Here is a 22,067-nt window from a genome sequence, read left to right on the forward strand (position 1 = left end):
TGAGGCCCTTCCTTTTCTTACCAAAATTTCATATCATTTTAACAATCCTGGGAAGGAGGCACATTTTGTTGTCTGATTCCCAGAAATACGCTTATGAGAACATGCAACTATAGATCCATAACCACAAATTAGGATATGGATACTAATTAGGAAACTTTAAATGTCTGCTTTTATTCAATTAAAGTACTTTTTGAAAAGCAAAATTATTTCTAGTTGTGTAAAAAGAAAAATAATCATTTTAAGCATCTATTGCCTATCTTTGTATCATTACCACCAGCACAACTTTGGAAACAACCTATATATCCATCAATAAGAGACTGCTGAAATAAATTATGGGTCATTCATACAATAGAATAAATATACACAACCACTTAAAAATATGAAAACTTTAATTACTCATGTAAAATCTCTAGAATCTATTGCTAAATAGAACAGGCAAAGTGCAGAATAGCATATGTGATATGTAGGCATTTGTCTAAAAATAGAAGAAAGGAAAATACACATTTAGGAATATTTGGTTGGTAGGTGTGTAAACAATCTTTGACAGGATACAAAAGAAAGTGATAACAACTGGTTGCTGAGTCTAAGTAGACTTTGCACTGCATACCTCCTTTAAAAGTATGCATATCATACTTTTAACTGTATGATTGTATTACCTAGAAAAAATACAATTTAAATTTAAAAGAAACAAAAATGATGAGTAACTAACTGAACACAAATGAAATTCTATGGAAATTATGGATAATTTAAGTCCAAAGATTGCAGATCTGTGAAAGATTATAAATATGGGTTAAGAAAATCATATTTTTGAAGCTTTCTGATTTGTCAGAGGGATTTGACTTTGAATACTTTTCACTCTTGCCTGGATGATTGTAACAGCTTCCTCTTCTGCTTTGCCTCACCCCCAACCTCCCTGCAGTACACAGGTTGTGCACTGCAACCAGAGTGATCCTTTAATAAGCAGAAGTCAAATGAAATTTTTCCTCTGATTTGAAACATTGCTGGATCGCCCATCTATTCAGAACAAAAATCAAAATCCTTACGATGGCCATTTGCCATTCCCTGAACCTGAAATACTCTTCTCCCAGATAGCTACCTGGATAACTCCCTCACTTAATTCAGGTCACTATGCAAATGCCTCATCAACAGAAGGAGTTTACTTGAGACCTAAAATAGCATGCCACACCATCATAATCTACCTCTTACTCTTCCTTATTTTTTATAGCACTATTTAACATATTCATACATGTATCACTTATCACTTAACACTAGCTAAAATATGTATAAATTTATAATTTCTTGTCTATGTCCCAATATTAGAATACAACTTTCACTAGACCTGTATCCCATGGTATGTAGGTAGGATGATGTCTGGAATATAATAGGTATGCAATAAATATTTGTTGCATGAAAGAATGAATGGACCCTCAATGTTAAATTCCTGCTTTTACAATGTTTTTCTTACTCTGCCATATATATGTATGTGTGTGTGTATATCATGATATATATATGTCACACACATACATAGGCCATATATATATACACACATATACATGCCATGTATATATAATGTTTACTTTTGTTATTACCTACACAAGATTATAAACTCCTTGAAATCATAAACCATATCTTACTCATATTAGTCTCCTCAAGTACCTGTTACATGGTATTCACTCAATAAAAAGTTGTTGAGAGAACTGTGGGTTGAAGGCAGCAAGATGGCGGAACAGAAACACCAGCTGCCAGAGCATCTCAGTAAGAAACAGAAGTTTCAGATGAAAGAGAAAAAACAAACAGACATACGTAGATTGAATGTGGGTCTGAAAGAAGGGGCCAGAACCTTCAGGAGACTCTATAGAAAGAAGTTGCAGAGCAGAACAAGAAGGAGCAAAGTATTAGCAAGCATCAACCCCCAAGAGGCTTGGAGTCCAGCAAGAAGGGTAGAGAGAGCCGTCCGTTTTTCCCTCCCTTACATCTCTGACATTTGGTGGGTTCCCAATAGGAGCCCAAAGGCTGCTGCCGCTAGTGAGCACGGAACTTCTTGTGGACAGGGCACCATGCTCCCAGCCCCCCCTGGGGCACTTCCTGTCCCACAGACCTGAGTCCAGAGAGCAGGCGCCATGTTGCTTCTCTACCCACAGTGCACCTTTGCCCTCCCCAGGGGGCTTCAAAAACTCAGGTTTCATCTTGCTCCTTTCCACACAGACATTTTCCAACTCCAGCCCAGACTGCAGGAGCCCCAGGGGTCCAGCGGGTCCCAGGTGATCTGCCTGACTCCAGTGCCTGGACATTCTGAATGCACTGCCTCCCAGAGAGAGGGTCAGAGATGACCAGAGTGCTAGCTTTCCTCCATACAGACTCATTTCCTCTCCCTTCCCCTCCCCACCATGGCTGCCGAGAGAGACAATTGAGCCATCATACTGAGGCTTTCACAGAAAATGGGGCTCAGGACTTTTCTCTTGGGGCCCTGGAGTAGAATGAGGGGTGCTCTGTCTGTGAGCTCCCTGCTTGCTGGTCCTCCCTAGTGCTGCTTGCCCACTGGCTCATCAGAGCAGGGCATGCCCCAAGGTGGGGGGAGATCAATCCAGTTTGGGCACCCTGTGGGTGACTCAGGACCAGCACACTTCTGTCTGGCATGGTCAGGGATTGATCTTCAGGGAACTGGAGACAGGCCTGTAAGCCAGGCCTAGCACCCCCAGGTCTCGACCACAAGGCCAGATGAGAAGGAATCATGAAAGAACTCCAGAAATATGAAAAATCAGAGTGAAAGGATATCCCCAAAAGAGAACAATAACTCCTTACCAATGGATACCAACCAAGCTGACAAGATTGAAATGACAGATTAAGAATTCTGAATACAGATTGTAAGGAAGCAAAAACAAAGACCATATAATCATCTCAATAGACGCAGAAAAAGCGTTTGGCAAAATTTAGCACCCTTTTATGATAAGAACTCTTAACAAAATAGGTACAGATGGCATATTCCTCAATATTATAAAAACCATATATGACAAACCCACAGCCAACATCATACTGAATGGAGAAAAATTGAAGCCATTACTGCTTAGAACTGGAAATAGACAAGGTTGCCCACTGTCACCACTTCTGTTCAACATAGTGCTGGAAGTCCTTGCCAGAGCAATCAGGCAAGAGAAGAAAATCAAGGGTATCCAAGTGGGGAAAGAAGAAGTCAAACTATTGCTCTTTGCTAACAATATGACCTTGTATCCAGAAAGCCCCAAAGATTCTGCCAAGAGATTCCTGGAATTGATAAATAAATTCAGCAAAGCCTCAGGTTACAAAATCAATGTACACAAATCAGTAGCATTCCTATACTCAAACAACAGTCAAGCTGAGAATCAAATCAAAGACTCAATACCTTTCATAATAGCAACAAAGAAAATAAAATACCTAAGTAATATATTTAACCAAGGAGGTGAAAGACCTGTACATGGAGAACTATGAAACACTCAGGAAGGAAATCCCAGAAGATGTAAACAAATGGAAAACTATGTCATGCTCATGTATCAGCAGAATCAACATTTTTTAAATGTCTATACTACCCAACGTGATTTACAGATTCAATGCAATCCCTACTAAAATACTAATGTAATTTTTTGGAGATCTAAAAAAAATAATTCTATGCTTTGTATGGAACCAGAAAATACCCAATAGCCAAAGTAACCTTAAGCAAAAAGAACAAATTGAGAGGCATCACTTTACCAGAGTTCAAGCTATACCACAAGACTATAGTACCCAAAATAGCATGGAGCTTGCACAGAATAGAGACCTAAACCAATAGATCAGAACAGGGAACCCAGATATAAAACAATCCTCATATTGTCATCTGATCTTTGACAAAGCAGACAAAACCATATGCTGGAGGAAAGAATCCCTATTCAATAAATGGTGCTAGGAAAATTGGATAGCCACATGTAGAAGACTGAAACAGGATCTGCACCTCTCTCTACTCACAAAAATTAATCCACAATGGATAACACACTTAAACCTAAGACATGAAATTATAAGCACTGTAGAAGAGGAGGTTGGAAAAACTCTCATAAATATCAGCCTATGCAAAGAATTTATGAAGAACACTGCAAAGGCAATCACAGCAACAACAAAAATAAATAAATAGGATCTGATTACATTAAAAGCTTCTGCACAGCTAAAGAAACAATCCATAGAGCTAATAGATAACCTAGAGAGTGGGAGAAAATATTTTCATGCTATACATCTGATAAAGGGCTAATAACCAGAATCTACAAAGAGCTCAAACAAAACAGTAAGAAAACATCAAACAACCCCATTAAAAAGCGGGCAAAGACATGAACAGAAGCTTTTCAAAAGAAGACACACTAATGGCCAATAAACATATGAAAGAATGCTCAATGTCTCTAATCATCAGGGAAATGCAAATCACAATCACAATGAGATATCACCTAAGTCCAGTGAGAATGGCTTTTATCACAAAGTCCCAAAACAACAGATGTTAGGGTAGATGCATAGAGAAAGGAACACTTATACACTGTCAGTGGGCCTGCAGACTAGCACAACCTCTATGGAAAGTAGTATGGAGATACCTCAAAGAACTAAAAGTAGACCTACAATTTGATCCAGTAATTCCATTACTGGGTCCCCATGGAAAAAGAGACGTTTTATAAGAAAGATACTTGCACTTAAATATTTATAGCAGCACAATTCACAATTGCAAAGACATAGAAACAACTCAAGTGTCCATCAATACATGAATGGATTAATAAAATGTGGTATATGTAAACCATGGAGTATTAGCCACTAAAAAAATGGTGAACTAATACCTTCTGTAACAACCTGGGTGAAAGTGGAGACCATTCTTTTAAGTGAAGTATCACAAGTATGAAAAAACAATAACCATATGTACTTACTACTAAATTGGAACTGATAGATCAACACTTATGTGCATGTATGGTAGTAAAATTCAGCAGAAATCAAGCAGGTGGAAGTGGGAAGGAGGGGATAAGTAAATTCACACCTAACAGGTACAATGCACACCTAACAGGTACAATGCACACTATCTGATGGACACACATAACTTTGACTGAAACTGTACAAAAGCAATTCATGTAACCAAAGCATTGGTACTCCTGTAATATTGTGAAATTAAAAAATAAATTAAAAATAAATAAACAAATAAGTTGTTGAATTGAGTTGAATTAAAATAATTCACACTGATCATATTGTATATAATATAAACATCATTTCTTATGAATATTATTGGTGAGCAGAACTTTTAGACAATATCACACAGAATCAGAAAGTGGAAGCCTGCTAGCATTTGCTGATTATATTAAAATATTTCAGATTTTACAAGTGAATGAAAGTTATAGGCATTTTCATTTTTCTTTTGTGTCCAGTGGACCAATCTCTTATATGTGAGGAAGGTTGACCAGATTAATTTTGAATGAAAACTTCTAGTTTAATCTGGTACTTTACTGTAGAGACAGCCTTAGCATGACTCAGGCTGACTACTCAACTACTAAAGATACAGTTTCATTATTTTCCTTTACTTATATTTGTATGTTTTGAAGTACATGATAGTAATTTTCACATTTACATATTTCATTTAATTTTGAATTACAAAATGTCTTCTGAGTTTTCATAATTGGTTTAGGGCTTTGGAGTATGAGTTTTACAAAAACCTATTTTGTGAAACAGGTTTTCAAATGCATAATGATAAATAATAAACATATACAAAATATTACTAAAGCTATTTTACAACCAATTTTCTGAGCATTGCACTTTCAAAGTAACTTTGCCACTTTTGTCTACAATAAGGATATTATTCATCAAATATAAGGAGACACAATTCAAATACTAATTTTAGATTTATTTTGCATCATTTATGTGAATTCCTTTAATATGGAAACCAAAGTAAGTGTAATACCTTCTGGGACTGATTACAAATTAACGTGTAGAAGCCTGGGAGCCTAATTTAAAAGACCGTCAGAAGGCTTGAATTAGTTAGCTACAGAGTCACAGTTTTAATGTGTAAACTTGAATTATGTTGCATTACTTATCACTGAGTAACAAAAATTGCTCTTAGAAAGCACACAATGGCAATCCATTTTCCCACTGAAAGATAGCAGCATTCTCTAACACATTAGCAACGTGGGATGTAACTGTGGAATCACTATAAACTCTGAGATATCCATCTTCATATTTCAAGGTAACTGATAATTATTAACTGAAATTTCCCAGTTTAATATAAAATGTGAAATTAATTTGAGGGATGTGAATAATTTCCACTTTTAAAAACTTTTGGGGAAATCATAAAATAAATGACTCAAGAATATTATGTAATTAGTAACAAATTCTTATTCTTGATATTTTGTCATATTATAAAAATAAAAGATAATATCCATGTGCTTCATACAAATTCTAAAGTTTAGAAGTTGTAAAATGTTTGAACCCTATATGCATAATTCTTTGAGAAAATTGGATATTTTTATAAATATAATTTATAAATAAAATTAATTTATTTCATATTCAAATTATGTTAGTGCACAGAGCACTCATTTTCCCTGATGGAATAACAGAGATCATGGCTTGCCAAGTGCATTGTCTATGGAGCTCATAATTTGCCCCTCCGTCTCCTATGATTTGAGAGAGTAGTCAAGGGAATGTCTTGCCAGGATTCATTTACTTCATCTTGCCTCACTTATACTCTAGTGCACATACTGAAAGTTTACATACACATTTATCCTTAAACTGACTCATATATTGACCCCCAATCCAGAAGATATAGTAAACATACCTTTCAGAACTTCTGAAATTGTAATGTAAAATGGAGATAGTTAGTCTTATTTTCTTAGGTAAGCATCTCTGAATTCCTAAATAAATTGTGATGATGTTAAATTGTGACATTAAATAAAAATTATTTTATTACTCATTATCTATGTTAAAAATTCATGTAAATCTCCTTTCATTAGGTTGTGGGGGGAGGGAATCTTTTTCAAAATACAATCTATATAATTTGCAGTGTTCATAAATAGAATTAAGAAATTAATCATCTGAGATGAACTTTACCTTGGCAAATAGATATGATAAATTTATTTTTAAAAGAAGATAATTTTTATTTATGGCTTAATTTGAAATAAAGGAGAAAACTGGAGGAGAGAGCAGGCTTGAACAAATGAAAGAATTTGTGCTCAGATCACAGTTGATATAGCCAACCTCAAATAATTATCTCTTTTATGCCTTGCCCTACTCAACCCTAAACTAGTAACATAAAGTGTAGTTGAATATCTAGGTGAAGAAGCTCAGATTGCTAGGAATCATATAAAATTAATAATCTACCTTCTAATAATTGAAAGTGAAATATAAAACTCACTGGGAAAATGAGACAAAATTTTGTTCACTTGGAACTCTACAAGAAATCATTTTTAATTTATATTTTTAAAAGCACTTTTCTTAAAAAGGTACTTTTTCCCTATATTCTAGCAGATTTTTAATTCAAACTGCAGTGTCTTTCTAATTCATCATGTAGATTCTGTTACAGTTTTTTGGTCCATTTATAGCTTCTTTATGTTTTCATGTGTAAAGTAATTCTACCAGTGAATCATCTACCAGAAACATGAGCATCAAGACTCTTAGCTAAATAACAGGCTGCATTTGAAAAATTAATTTGAATCTCACTAAAGATCTTAACATTTTAAAAAGTGAATTAATTTGCCTACACTGAAATTTTTTGATATTGTAAAGGAATGTAATGCTCGTGTATTAAATAGTGGCATTTTTAAAGCAGCTATAATCCAACAATTCTACTTTTGTCTTTTGATAGAATCTAAATCGGCCCAAAGAGAATTAGCAGTCTGGAGTATACATCATCTTCTTCTTAGCCACTACTTTTCTCTTTAGTAATATAGAAATATTTGGAGTTGATGAAGCTTTTTACATGTATATTATAAAGCCAGTAACATAGAATGTCACAGGCCCGAGTCTGGCATGGCACAATCCAGAGGATACCACTCATTTGGTACTATATGTGAATGGTGACCCACAGAATTATAAAATGTGGTGGCCCTCGATAGGCCATAGCAACAGTAGTGTTTCACTAGCTATAAATTAGAAATTAGCAATGACAGTATGTCTTTTTTAGCTAAAAAGCTCATAATAGTTACAATTTTGTCTGGACTTTGTTTGTTTTTAACAGATCCCAATAGATGAGGATTGAATGAAGTGAATATCAAAGCCAGTAGTATGTCATTACTGATATTGCAGGCCTTACAATTGCAAATATCAGCAGAAAGACTTTCTAGCAATCTTTGGATTAAGTAAGCCTTTCTCTTGGGTGTAGCTTATGTTTCCTATATTGTAGCTTTGTCTCTGAGGGTGTGTGATCTTATCAATACAAGTATATGCAAAAAGCATTTTAATAGTAAAAAAAAAGTTTTATCTTAAAGCAATAATTCAAGTAATTATTTAGCTATCACTCAGTAATATTTTGTTTGTTCTTTAATATATTTGTTTAACTGGTATTTTAAGTCCCTTGCTTTTATCTCAAATAATTATTAAAGCCTCATTATAAATAATTTAGTTGTTTTAATATAGGATTATAGTTTGGAGCAGAGAAACTATTTGTGATGTAAAAGCAACATCTTATGTTGTAATTATTTTCTATACAAAATGCCTACAAATAGAACATTTGATTTTTAATTATAAAACACTATGATATGTTTTCCGTTTTACAGGTGATCATCATTTTCAAAGTAGCTTGACATGGCAACCTTTCCTGTTGTTCCCTTTATGTCTCTGTGTTCTAGTGAAGCTGAAAAGTGGATGTGCCCAGGGATTGCTGTGTGGTACACAGGACTCAATGCCCTAGCACATGCTGTTCCTTTTGCCCCAAATACCTTCCCCTCCATTCTGCCACTTCAGAACTCTGCCCTGTAGCAGGGCCCAGCTCTGATACCCCTTTTTCATGAAGCTTCCTTGATTTCTTCCAATCTGAAGAGATTTATTTCTCCTCTGACTCCCACGTTCTTTGTTTCTTTGAATCTCCCATTTTAGAGTTCCACCCTCTGCTTTGGATTACAGCTATTTGTATTCCTGTCTTTCGTTCCAACCTCCATTCTTGCAAGTGAAGGTCTTTGTTTTTAATCTGTTAACAATGTCTACCACATGGCAGGTACTAAATAATTCTTTATAGAATAAATAATCAAGTTCTCCCTTGTTAGTTTAGCTTGTTTTATGGTAGTTCACTTAACATATGTTTTATTTGGCATTTTAGCGTATAGGGTTTTCCTGAAAATTAACTGACCTCTGCTATTTCCCCGATAACACTGCCTAACACATTGAATCTAAGGTCTCAAGGGAAAAAAAAAACAAAAACAGATGCTAGTAGTTTTAATGATACACTTTCTTTAATGAAGGGAATAGTTCTAATTACTTTTTAAAATGCAAAAAGATTGAGTATATTGATAAATAGATAGTTAAGTACTTTCTGGAGAGACATTGCTACTTTGTGAGTTGGTATGTTGGTGTGTTTGAAATGTTCTTTCCATATAAAGTTAATACATTTTAATGTCAAAATTCAACATCCTAACCACCTTTCTAAAGTCCAAATTAGAAATAAGGTAAAAACCAGAAATGAGAGCACAGTGAATTTTAGAATTTCTCAGGAATACTTTGTTACATTTTTGCTTTTAAAGCAATAAGTTATTTCACTCTTTATCTTTTTTGTATGGACCAGTAAGGTACTAAGAGTTGAGGATTTGGGAAAGTGAGAGGCTTTAGTAACTAATGGAAGAAAAAAATTCCAAGATGTCATTTCTTGCCAAAGATATTGCTCTATGAGTGGAAACTACCAGAGTGGCCTTGAGAGAAGAACCTAGATACTGATGAATTCTTATGTAGAGGTCAGTATGGCAATGTGGGCAACTCTTTCTAATTCTGGCGATGCTTGTCAAGAGTTTTCTTTGATCACTGCCAGTTTGGGGCACAGCAGCACTGTAGGAGGGGAAGCAGAAAGCAAGCCATTAGTGCTAGACAAATTTATGTCTGCTGATTTGTCATGTGGGTGTAAAGTAAGTCAGCTTCTGCTGGGCCCGGTGGCTCACGCCTGTAATTCTAGCACTCTGGGAGGCCAAGGTGGGGGGATCGCTCGAGGTCAGGAGTTTGAGACCAGCCTGAGCAAGAGTGAGACCCTGTCTCTACTAAAAATAGAAAGAAATTATCTGGACAACTAAAAATATATAGAGAAAATTAGCCAGGCATGGTGGCGCATGCCTGTAGTCCCAGCGACTTGGGGGGCTGAGGCAGAAGGATCGCTTAAGCCCAGGAGTTTGAGGTTGCTGTGAGCTAGGCTGATGCCACGGCACTCTAGCCAGGGCAAAAGAGCGAGATTCTGTCTCAAAAAAAAAAAAAAAAGTAAGTCAGCTTGGCCAACCAAGTCTCTTAGAAGAAGTACAAGAACGCTTGTTGATTGAGCTTGATGTGTATTGCCCAGTTCATGGGCTTTCTGGCTCTTGTCCTTGTGTCTTTGACTCCTCAATTAAGGAGATTCCTAGAAAATAAAGTCAGGTTGATCTTGTTGCTATTTAACAGTGTCTCAGTTTCACCTGAAGATTTGCCCAGGACTTAGAAGCTGTTGACACTGCCTCAGATACAGTACTGAGGATAGCAAAGTGCCACTACCAGGAATACCACAGGGGAATTGGAAAGATTCCAAATGTGAGTGAGTGGTGCTTGCCATTCTGTCTGTATTTTGCAATCTTCCACTCCTTTTTCCCCAAACAACAATCAGTAGAAGCTAAGAACATTTGCTGCCCTTCTCCCCCTGCCCCAGAACTCAAAGGGAAAGTGGGTCGTAGCTAGAAGGATTCTTTCCATCTTGGCATCCAGCGAGGTGTCACTTAGCTGCATCTCAAGTGTTAATTGACGCTGTTAACTTTCTGTAGTGACGCCAGGAATAGTAATGGGGAAAAGACACTCTGCTTATCTTGTACTCGCAGGTTTTATTTAGAGAACCATATGTTTCTTTAGCCAAAGAACACTCAAGTAACACTGCACTATTTAGTGTACTTGGAAAACTGAGTGAGTTTTTAGAAGGTCTCCTGATATCTTGTAGAAATTGTTGTATACCTAAAAAGTGGAGCTTTCTTAGCTACTCCTCAGAAGGATCAGACCTAATGTATTATGCTACTATGTTTCTCATGAACTAAGTAGATATTTCCTATTCGTGAAAATTTATGTAGTATTGTTATAATCCTTCTCTGAGTTATTAAAAGCAGTATGATTTCTTTGTGTATAATTATTCACTTCTAATAAAATTATAATGTTAACTTAGTGTAAGTATGTGTGTATTATAATGTGTGGTTATATAATTAAATAGGAATACTTATAAGCATTTCATATCTACTATGGCTTTTACACCTACCTGGGTGACTTTTGGTAAGTTATTTAACTTCTCTATGCCTAGTTTCCCATTTGTAAAGTGCTGGTTGTTAATACTTATCTCCTAGGATATTATGAGGATTAAATGAGCTAAAACATGTAATACACTTAGAATCATGCCTGAAACACTGCTGAATAATAATAATTACTTTTACTTCATATTATCAAATTTTGAATTTTTATTTGTATAGTTTCTTAATTTATAACTACCCAACTATATTAGTTGGATTTACCTATTCTCAGTTGTTAAAAAATAAAGGACTTAAAATACGTTACACTTTTCTCCTCCCTTGGGATTTTTTTTTCAACTTGACAGTCAGAAAACAACATGAGAAGTCCTTGAGCAAACCAAATAAGAGCAATGATAAGTCAATGAAGATATAAAAAGATATTTCTGAAAAGATATTCAGGAAGTTAGGTACTGTGTATAGTCAGTACAAGGCTATAGACCTTGGGTGCTCTGAGTTATATACTAGAGAAATCACCGATATAGCTTTAGTTGTACTATAGAACCAAAACCTATCACTAGATTGCACTACCACCAAGGCAATATATTGTTTTCCTAACTGCCTCCCACCCCACAAGAAATAAAACAGTAGAATCAAGGAACACTGAAAAACAGACTGTGACAGAAATCTATCAAAAAGCTCCAGCTCAGATGGGACAGCAAATACATGAGTATGATGTTTAACTCACTGCATGACCCTTGACACTATGATTGCATCAGTCATAATGTTTGGCGTGAACTTCATCAGCATAATTTATGAGCTTGGGATAAAGTGGAATCATCCCCCACCAAGATCTGGAAGTGATACTGGCATTGAAGTGGTACCATCAGCAGTGAACCAGGTACGGCTGGATGTCTGAGGACAGCAAAGCAACATGTGCCTGGTGAGCTGGAGTGGAACAAACTTGAAAGTCAGAAGAAACACTCCAACAACACACAAAAATCAGCCTTAGATGACTTAGTCTGATAGTGGCATAATGGAAAAGTGCTTCATCTCTAGTAGTTGGCAGTGAAATGGTTTTATTTAAGCAAAGGGCAGAAGCAGGAATGATAATAACCAAGGCTTCAAGAAATCAATATTATAATTAGGACTTTTTATTATATTCATATTCTCCACTCATGATTTTACCTAAAGAATCACATATTCTCCCTACTGCCTGCCTGTCTGTCTCACCCCTTTTCTCTCCTATGCAAACAAACATGTAAGAAATACCTATCACAGAAATCCTCCCCATTTGGAATTTTTATCACTATGCCTCTGCTTGAGAATCTCATCTCAATAGTGGTCTACTCCACATAGCCACGCATTTAGTTTCCTTGGCCTCCTGTTGAAGATCTCCTACCAGGAGCCCTATGTAAGCCCCTCTCCAGCCATATCCCTCCCCGTTCTGGCACGCTAGCCTCAGTCCTTTCTTATGCCTCCATCCTTTCTCCAGAAATGTACTCTCTACCAATTTATATGGATCCCTTTCTTCAAATCTCAAATCAAAAGTTACCAATTTTAGGAAACCTTCATTAACATTACTCTTCTCTGGCCCTTTTTTTGGTTGTTCTGTATCTCCCATAACATGCATGCTTTGCTATTTTCGCTCACCCATGCACATGGAGAGCTCTGAATCACTCTTGTTATCATCTCACGTACGTGTGAAGCCTCGATGGCCCTACAGACAGAGAACCTGTTCTGTCCACTGTCGCTTCTACCTACCTACTTACACACACACACACACACACACACACACACACATACACACACCCCTATCAGGGAAATGGATGGAAAAGTTCATATAATCATCTTCAAACACATACAAGTATATTAAAGAAAACTGATGTAAAAAAAGTTATTATTTCTTTAGAAATCCTCTAACAAAAACTCCTCTTGTTTTACCTAAGGTTTATCATCCATTTCACTTTTATACCTAAGCCAATATACCATATGTCTTGTTTTATTTCTTTTCACCAAATGCATGTTTATATTCTTTCAGAGTCTATTCAGAGCAAAATTCAAGTGAATAAATATACTTAGATTCTTTTGTTAATGTGTACATTAGCACTAGATGCCAAAAAGATAAAAAAGCCTTTTGTTTAGGCATAGGGGAATTTTCCAAATGTCAGTAAGTTGACTAAATGTTTTCTAGGTTTGTTGTAATTTGTTTTGTGTTTTGTCTTGCTCTTTTTTCTTCCTTTTGATCTAGTATTGTAGATACAGTTCTACATATGCTTTGTGTATAAATGAATTTAACACTAACGGCTTTGACTTCAGAATCACATCTGAAATCAGAAACAGGGATTGTCCCTAACCTTTCCTGTGGCTTACATTATCTGTTCTTGGAACTGGAGTCATCGAAATGATGCATGAAGTGCATGTAGATGTTTCCAAAATGCAGTGTCATTTCCACTCAATAGTATCTATTAACACATTGTTTTGTCACACCAGTTGCTCTCAGAGCAGAGCCCAGAAGAGCAGACAGGATTTTAGCTAAAGGGAAATGGCTGTGGAAGGTCATGCCCACGTGCTTTGGTAGGACACTCAAAGCCACTGATGCAAGCCAAATGTTTGAAACGTAATCCCAAAGGGCACTGGTGGGAGGGCACTAATAACAAAGCTCACCTTCATCACAATTTTCCCTGACCCTCTTGTCCACTCACTTAATGTCTGGGTTTTTTAAAGATGCAGGTCCTCTGCGTTGTATAGAAGGTTTTGACGCATTATAACCTCTTAAATACTGGTCTACCACTTCATTAAATGCCAAAAACCTAGTCAACTGCTGACTTGTAAATGTCTGTGGTGCCTATGATTGAATGTATTTTTTTCCTGCATGATCATCCATTGTGGTGTTTGTAAGTAGCAAAAAAATGAGCCTGATTTGTTCTCCTTTGTAGAGCCAGGCCGAGGCCCACTACAAAGGAAGTAAACATGCCAAGAAGGTCAAAGCACTAGAGGCAACGAAAAATAAACCCAAAATGGTTTCTTCCAAGGACAGCGCAAAGGCTAATCCCAGCTGCTCCATCACTCCAATCACAGGCAACAACTCTGACAAATCAGGTCAATGACACTTTTTGTTCTTTACATTCTTTGTGTTTCTCCTGTTCCCTTGTCGCAACCCCATTTTCCTCCCCTCAGTTGTTGCATGTTACTTTCCATGATTTATTTTTGTAATATGAATATGTTTCCTTCACAAAAAGGATTATGTGTTTGCATGAAATCTAAGCATTTGATCTGTTGCCATTCCATGTTGTTAAATATATACATCTAAATATATATGTGTGTGTAAATATATATATATGAAAGTATATATGCATGGAAATAAGTAGAAGCTACTTGGTCACAATGTATTTAGACAAAAAGCAGGGAATGGATCTGAAATACTGAGTTAATTATTATTTCTTTCTATTCCTTTTATGCTTGGTTTTTACTATAGACTTTTTAAGTAAAGGAATTCTTAAACTTGTTTACTAATAGATATTTTTGTATTCTCTTACCCCAGTGAAGGGCAAAAGGATGAAGTTTTCTGAGAGAGTATCATTAGTAAATAAATCTGGAAGTGTGCTTAGTAATAAAAGATTTTGATTTTTGAGGATCTTCATGGATTTCCCCTCAGAGTTACAAAGGAACTTAAATATTTTAAGGGAACTATTTACAAAGTTATGCATTAATTAACAGAACTTTATATATAAATGGAAATGGGTTACTAATGGAAGTGCCTCTTAAGAAGAATCTATATTTCATAGTCGCAGTGAATCAGCAATATTTCTGAGTAAGTTCATTCAGTGGAAAGAGAAAAAATTCATTTTTGCAGCATGGATACCATGAAATTGGATGGTTAATAGACTTTCACACTCTCACATCTGCCCCTCAGGGCCCATGATGGATATGTCATCTTGTTTCAGTGGCTAATTAAGGAACAGTGTCTGATTAAGGAACAGTGTCTGATTAAGGAACAGTGTCTGTTAAAAGAGACTAAAAGAGTATGTCCCTTTCTCTTAATGTTGGACTTTCTCTATAGTGACCTCTGTATTGTGGGAAACACACACCTTTCTAATTCTCTTTTTCTCTTCAAATCATTGTAGAATTTGAGGAGGAGGCTTAAGAATGCTTTCCCATGGCTGCCCAGGGCTTTTGGGAAGGAACAAATCCATTGCAGTAAGAGGAAGGTTCAGAAAACCTGTTCAATCGAAGAGACTGTGTAAAAAGGGACCATTATTGATTGGGTCCCCTAGATGCTGATTCCAAAAGCTCTGCAGCCTAGAAAGAGTGAGCTAACCCAAACTTGGTAATAAGGATTTTTTGTTCTTTGTGTGATAGAATCACTAAATCATGTTATCTGATGAACAGAGACAGTAATAAATACTGGATTATTATATAGCACTTCTCCCCTTCTAAAGAACAAAGGCTTTTTACTTCTGTTATCTAATTACTGTTTAACTAATATTTATCAGATATAGCATCAAGTATTACCTCCGTCTTACAAAATTGCAAGCTGCGGTAAGGTACGCATTGTGGCAGTTACTTGCTGGAGTTTATCCAGTGTTTGGAAGAGCAGTAACTATCATCTCCTAACTTCCTGCCTAGTTTCATTTTCTACAGGATATCACTGCCTCTATAAAATAATACTCTGCCAAAGCTTTTATAACCTGAATTATGCTCTTTATCTCCAGCAGAATGTATAAGTAAAATGTTGAAACAATGAAAGTTAGTGTCACTCTATTCTATCGGCTTATTTTGTGACTTGAGCCAATAGAACAGTTGACAGGTACTGTAAGTGCTCCAACATTGCTACTGAGTGAACTCAATGCTCCACTGAAATTATATTATTATTTGGGAATTGAGTTTGCTCTAGGGATAGTAGTAAAAGTAGTGAGCAGAAAAAAGTATCAAAAACAGAAATACAGAAGGATCAATAAGAGAAGACTCAATAAAAAGAACAAAAAATAATTAAAGGGAGAAGGGAAAGTGTGGAAGAAGAGAAAAGAAAGTAGGGGGAAAAGGTCAAAGATTAGGAAATAGAATCAAAGAAAGAGCAATATGAAAATAGAAAATCCAAATAAAGGATCCTGGCTTATAGTCACAGCATGGCTTATACCTATGGGGTGTACAATTTTAATGAGTATATGTTGAAATAAAATTTAACAATTCAAGGCATTTATTCACTTAAATGTTAGCAGATGCTCAGTAAAAAAAAAAAAAAAAAAAAAACTTCCTAAGCAATTGTGTTTGCCCACTGAACATTTGGAACATGCCAGGGTCAAGCATAGTAGTGATATAAACAAGGAACAAGAACTAAGATCTAGAACCACGAGGGAGAGGAAAACAAATCACAACCACAGCATCTCTTCTTCAGTAGATATGTGGTAGTCTTTAACCCTGCATTCTCTGCTTCCTCTGCCATTTCCCTACCCATCCCCACAGAACCTATTCTGACAGTATTGACCTCACTCACCATGTTACTATACAGAGTTGGACTAGAAGTGATGGAAATCACCTATATTTTGGGATTACCTCATTTTCCATGTCTCCTTATTCAAAATCTGTATAAATTATCTGGTAATTCATTGGTTGGGTCATTCAAATTACTTATTTGATTCCTCCATGTTTTCTATAAGTATTAATACTAATGAAATATTTTATTTCTTCTATTGTATTTGCAAAAGCAATGCCAAAGTTGTTGGAAGATGGCATGATTTAAAAATAAAGTGGGTTGTATTTGCTAAATAGATGTATGTTCTTTTGCCACCTTCAGCCGAATGCCAGATTGTAAGCAAGAATTCCCATATGTGTTTTATAGAATTTTCAAGTTCGAAAATTAGAAGCTTTGCCCAGGTGGGAAATCTAGTCTAAAAAATGTAATATATAATGTATTGCTACCACCTATTTCTAAATCCTTGAAAAGCTCCTACAGCTTTGTCAAAGTCCTAGATTTTTGTTGATATCTGGATTTCATTTCATTTAAAATCCTGCTTTAGAAAAACAGAAGACACGGAACCAATGCTTCATAAAAGGTCTAGGCAGACTATAGAGAGGAAAGGGAGTGGGAAGGAGAAATGGTGATTGTGACACTTAATCAACTGAAATATTTTATTTCAGACAACACTGCCTCTAAAGAGTCAGCCAAAAATTAGAATAACAGTCACAGTAAAATTCATGGTTGTTTGGAAAATCTCATGAGACTGCAATTTCCTAGAATTTGTCTTTTTCTTCTGAATGAAAAACTCCTGTCAAGTGGGCTTATATAGTATCTATGTGATTCTTAGGTATTTGAATGAAAAGTGAAAATGTTACTCACTTGATGTCTCAGCTGCCAGATTTCAAATATCCAGGCATTCACAACATCCATAGGATTGACTGATTCAATTTCCATTCTCATGTTTTGGCATCATAACTTGGCAACAGAGTGTTACTCCATGAGAGCAAATTTTGAGGAAGAAGAAATAGCTGGGTGTTTAGGGAGGGAGCTTCTGGGAGAGCAGCACCCTGGGATTCACTGAATGTTAGTCAAGGCAAGGTGTGAATTCAGAGTATCTGACAAGGAACAGGGAACCCACAGATGCCCTCTTTGTGCTCCTCGAGAGCACACATTATTTATTCGAGTAAATGATCTAACAGTCTTCCAAAAGCTAGGGAAGTCTTCTTACCTGCTATTTTGGCACTTGGGATAACCACTTCTCACTTTTATATTATATTTGGAGACATAATTTGGCCCATGTTGCATCTGGATCTGTATAATACAAAGAGATTTGTTATAATGGAGCTATCATATATAAAAATTTCAGGGTATCATGGAAAGCTTTCCTTTTTGCTCACAGGTAAGTAAACAAAATAAGTTTAAACTACAATAGCAGAAATTTTATTTATTATAAGAAGTCCTAATTATATCATTTTAAAAAATTAAATATATTTCATTGAAGGGAGTTAAGTAACAATAGGTGTCCCATTCACTTTCTAGATGTTGAGGTAGAATTAAATGTAAAATCCAAAGAAATGGCTCTATGGTCTCCTAGGATATGTCCCAACTTTTAATGATACATCAGTGGAAGTCTGAAACATAATGAGAGGGAGGGAAAATGTGCTTTGGGAGAATTGGGGTCAAAACACAGCAAGCATTAGGCAGCTTCAGGAAGACGTCTAGAACATATTGGCCAGACACTCTACCCAAATTTCCCCGTGGAGTTCAAGTGTCATAATGCCATACGACAACAGTCTTCCCTGTGATAATACATCCCATATATCAAACTGAAGGCTCTTTTGTGACAGCCTTTAACAACTCATAACAGGTTCAAAAAATATAGAATGCTTAAAAAAATCTTTTTTCTTAAAAATAATAAAATATTATGATAGTCAACCTGATGATAAAATATTGTGATAGTTAACTTAATAGTCCATATATCTGGGTTTTAGCACTGGGTTTTTAAAAAAATTAATTACATATCAAGATGGAGAAAAATACATTTCTAGTTTAAAGTACATAAAGCTATTTAAACAGCCTTTAATCAGTTGCTGTCTAAACAGACAAAAGCATATGGAACGATTCAAAATGCCATAGAAATAAATGCAATTAAGAACAAAGATGATGGAACCAGCATGTTCTGCTTAAAATACGATAGGAACACCTTAAATTTGTTCAGTTTATAAGAGCTAGTCACTTACATGTTTTCATGTGACCCTCTTAACCCTGTGATGGGTAGGGCTGAAATTAGTATCTTTTATTATTTTTTATTCATTTTTTTATTCACCTTTTGTTCATTTATGCAACAAACTTGATATCCATTTATTCACTCAAATACTTATTATCTATACTAAATAGTATATCTGTATGTTTTTCCAGACTCTGGGATGCAACAATGAAAAGAATTTTCTTGCCCTCAAGGAACTTCCAACCTAGTGGTGTTTTTTGTTTTGTTTTACCATGTTGGATATTAGGGATATAAAGAGAAATATATAGTCACCACCCTCAAATGTGGTAACGATGAAGAACCTGGGTTTTGGAAACACTGAGTGGCTTATGTGAAGTTGCACAACTCAAATCCCAACAGAATCATAGTGGGAACTCAGGGCTTCTTGTTCCATGCTTATTCTGTAATTCCAACTGCTTCTAAACTCTGTGACTTAGAGGAGCAAATGGAAGTATTCCATTGGGCAAAATCAAATGCCACTAAAGCAGTTTTTAAAGAATTAGTGAGTAGACCATCTATTACTTTTAAATTGCTTGCTGACTGTTGATACTTTTTGGTAGGAGCTGTGGCAGTGAAGGTGTGTTAAAGGCTTTGTTTTGTTGATAATCCTTAGTTCCCACGTAGTATATTGTCTGTAATGTTTGACAGTTATAGAATGAAGCTTTAGAAGTTATAAGTCTTTGTAAGGGCAAATTTCAGTGAAAACACTCATTTCAGGTAAATGGCAATTGACAGATGTTCTCAAAGCTCCAGCTTGACAATGATAGTCTTCACATGTCTAGAGCCAAATATACTCACTAAGGTAGAGGTTAACACTGGGAAAGGCCACTGCCAAGATGGCAGGAGCCTTGCCCTGCCTCCAAAAGGGTATAGTGGGTTACCTTAAACACTGTCCACATCTTCAGTAGTACTTTGAATCATTCTATCAGAAAGATTTCCACTGGGGTCAGGAAGATTGCTTTTTTAATCCCATACCCATGACCTAAGGAGACTGTGAGATAACAGTGTTAGAAAAGACCTAAGAAGGGGGGAAAGAGAAGAGGACACCTCAAAACTGCTCATTTTTGTTTTTAGCATGTTGTGCTTTTGCATGCTGGCAATTCCTCAGGTGTGAACCCAGAGTGGTTATCATCTAGTAGATCAGTATGATTTGCCTGGAAAGACTACAGTTCCGCTTCTTATGGTCACCTTATTGCCATATGAAAGGGCATTTTAAATTTTGTCAAAGAGTTTTCCTGCCGAAGATACAAATGCAGACTCTCGCCTCATCGTTTTTATGGGTTACCCTATGTGTTTCATAGTTTTTATGTGTTGTTACAAATAGGGCCAAGTTTTCCAGCTGACAACTTCTCATTTCCACTGAGTGCCACAGGACTCCATCAATTAACCAGCAAGGTCTTCTTAACTGCCTCTCCATCCCTTTTTGTCTCTAGCAACAGGACCTTGTGATGTTGAATAGAAGAAAATGATAGTTTTCTGCTTTGGCAGCATCTGTCATTTATAGACAAGCACCATCATAAATTTGGCATACATCTATCCAAATCCAGGAGGCTGAAATTTAGTATCCCTCATAAAATAATAGATTAACTATATTTATGACAAACATCTTAAATCTGAAGTTTTGGGGTACAGTCATGTAGAACAGAAATGTGTCCCATCTGTCTAAAGAGAACAGACCATTATACTAAGGCTCATATTTTTACGAAATGTACATATATCATTAAGACTTTCAAAGTCAATTTAAAAAATGGAACTGCCTCCATCTTTTGCCCATGCACCTTGAATTTGACAATAGCATCTGTCCAGGCAAGGCTGAAGATTCTTAGGTAGTTAAGTGTTTGTCATGCTCGGGAAAGTAACTTCTGAAACTTTTGAGCATTTTATATTGCTTTGAAATAATGCTGAACATTTTATTGTTAGTTTCTCCACTTTTGAAAGCTGTTTCCTAGTGTTACTCTAAGAAAAGTTGACCCAAAAGTTGAGACTGATTTATGATTTATTAAAGATCTGTTAACTTATGATTTACTGGGCATATATTATAAACCACTCCAAAAAACAAAACCTTGGATTTCTCCTGGAAGCCTCTTGTTAAGGCTTATATCACTATTAAAAACTTTTCTCATCTTCAGTCATATTTATTTTAACTAGTATTCATCTCTTTTGACTAGATTTATTTACAACCTTTCTACATTAAAAAGATATTGGAATATAAAAGCACTTTGTAGGTACACTGAATAATTTTGTAAATATGTAACCATACATGCCCTTGAGATTTCAACAAAGGTTATTACTTACATTTTTATGACATTCCATTTATTTGCTTCAAGAAGAATTCTCTAACAGTGCCATATTATTCTGACATGGATGGATGATCAAATAGAGCTACTTAATTTGTAGATTCTGTGGGCAGGGCTCATGTGCTAGGCATTTTGGGGGATTCTGGGTCTGATTCTGATGATGCTGATAGTCACAAAGTTAGCCTTAGAGTATAAAGCTTAAAGTGTTTTTCACAGAAATATTTCTAAAGTATATTCCCCTTTCCTGACTCCTTTCTCTGAGGCTTAAGTTCACCATTATGAACATCAGGCATAATATTACACAGTAGTGGATTGGTGCTCTCATTTCTGTAGACAAACACCATCCAATAAAATATCCTGTGATCAAGAAAATGGTCTATAATCTGTGTATCCAGTGTGTGTGTGATTAGCCACATGTGGCCTTTGAGCATTTGAACATCCCTTGTGTTACTGAGAAATAGAATATTTCATTTTATTTAATTTTAATTAATTTTAAGTAGCCACACAAAGCTAGTGGCTACTGTATTGGACAGGATATCTCAATACTATGGTACTCTTTTTCTTTTCTTTTTCCTTTTTTTTTTTTTATTTCAGCTCTTCATGGGGGTACAAAAGCTCAGGTTATATATATTGCCCATGTCCCGCCCATCCCCCTGAGT

At 35.9% G+C, this 22,067-nt stretch overlaps 1 protein-coding gene across 9 annotated transcripts in view; it reads left to right on the forward strand.

The window, feature by feature from the left end:
- Positions 1-22,067, forward strand: part of ZNF385B (zinc finger protein 385B) — a 362,512-nt gene that overhangs the window by 316,938 nt on the left and 23,507 nt on the right. For all 9 annotated transcript variants that reach the window (XM_045559849.1, XM_045559852.1, XM_045559851.1 and 6 more), the window contains one exon: positions 14,324-14,486. In XM_045559849.1, the coding sequence (XP_045415805.1) occupies positions 14,324-14,486 (163 nt within the window). The remainder of the gene's footprint in view (positions 1-14,323; positions 14,487-22,067) is intronic.

This window comes from Lemur catta, chromosome 8 (assembly GCF_020740605.2).
Source record: "Lemur catta isolate mLemCat1 chromosome 8, mLemCat1.pri, whole genome shotgun sequence".
Classification (NCBI taxonomy): domain Eukaryota; kingdom Metazoa; phylum Chordata; class Mammalia; order Primates; family Lemuridae; genus Lemur; species Lemur catta.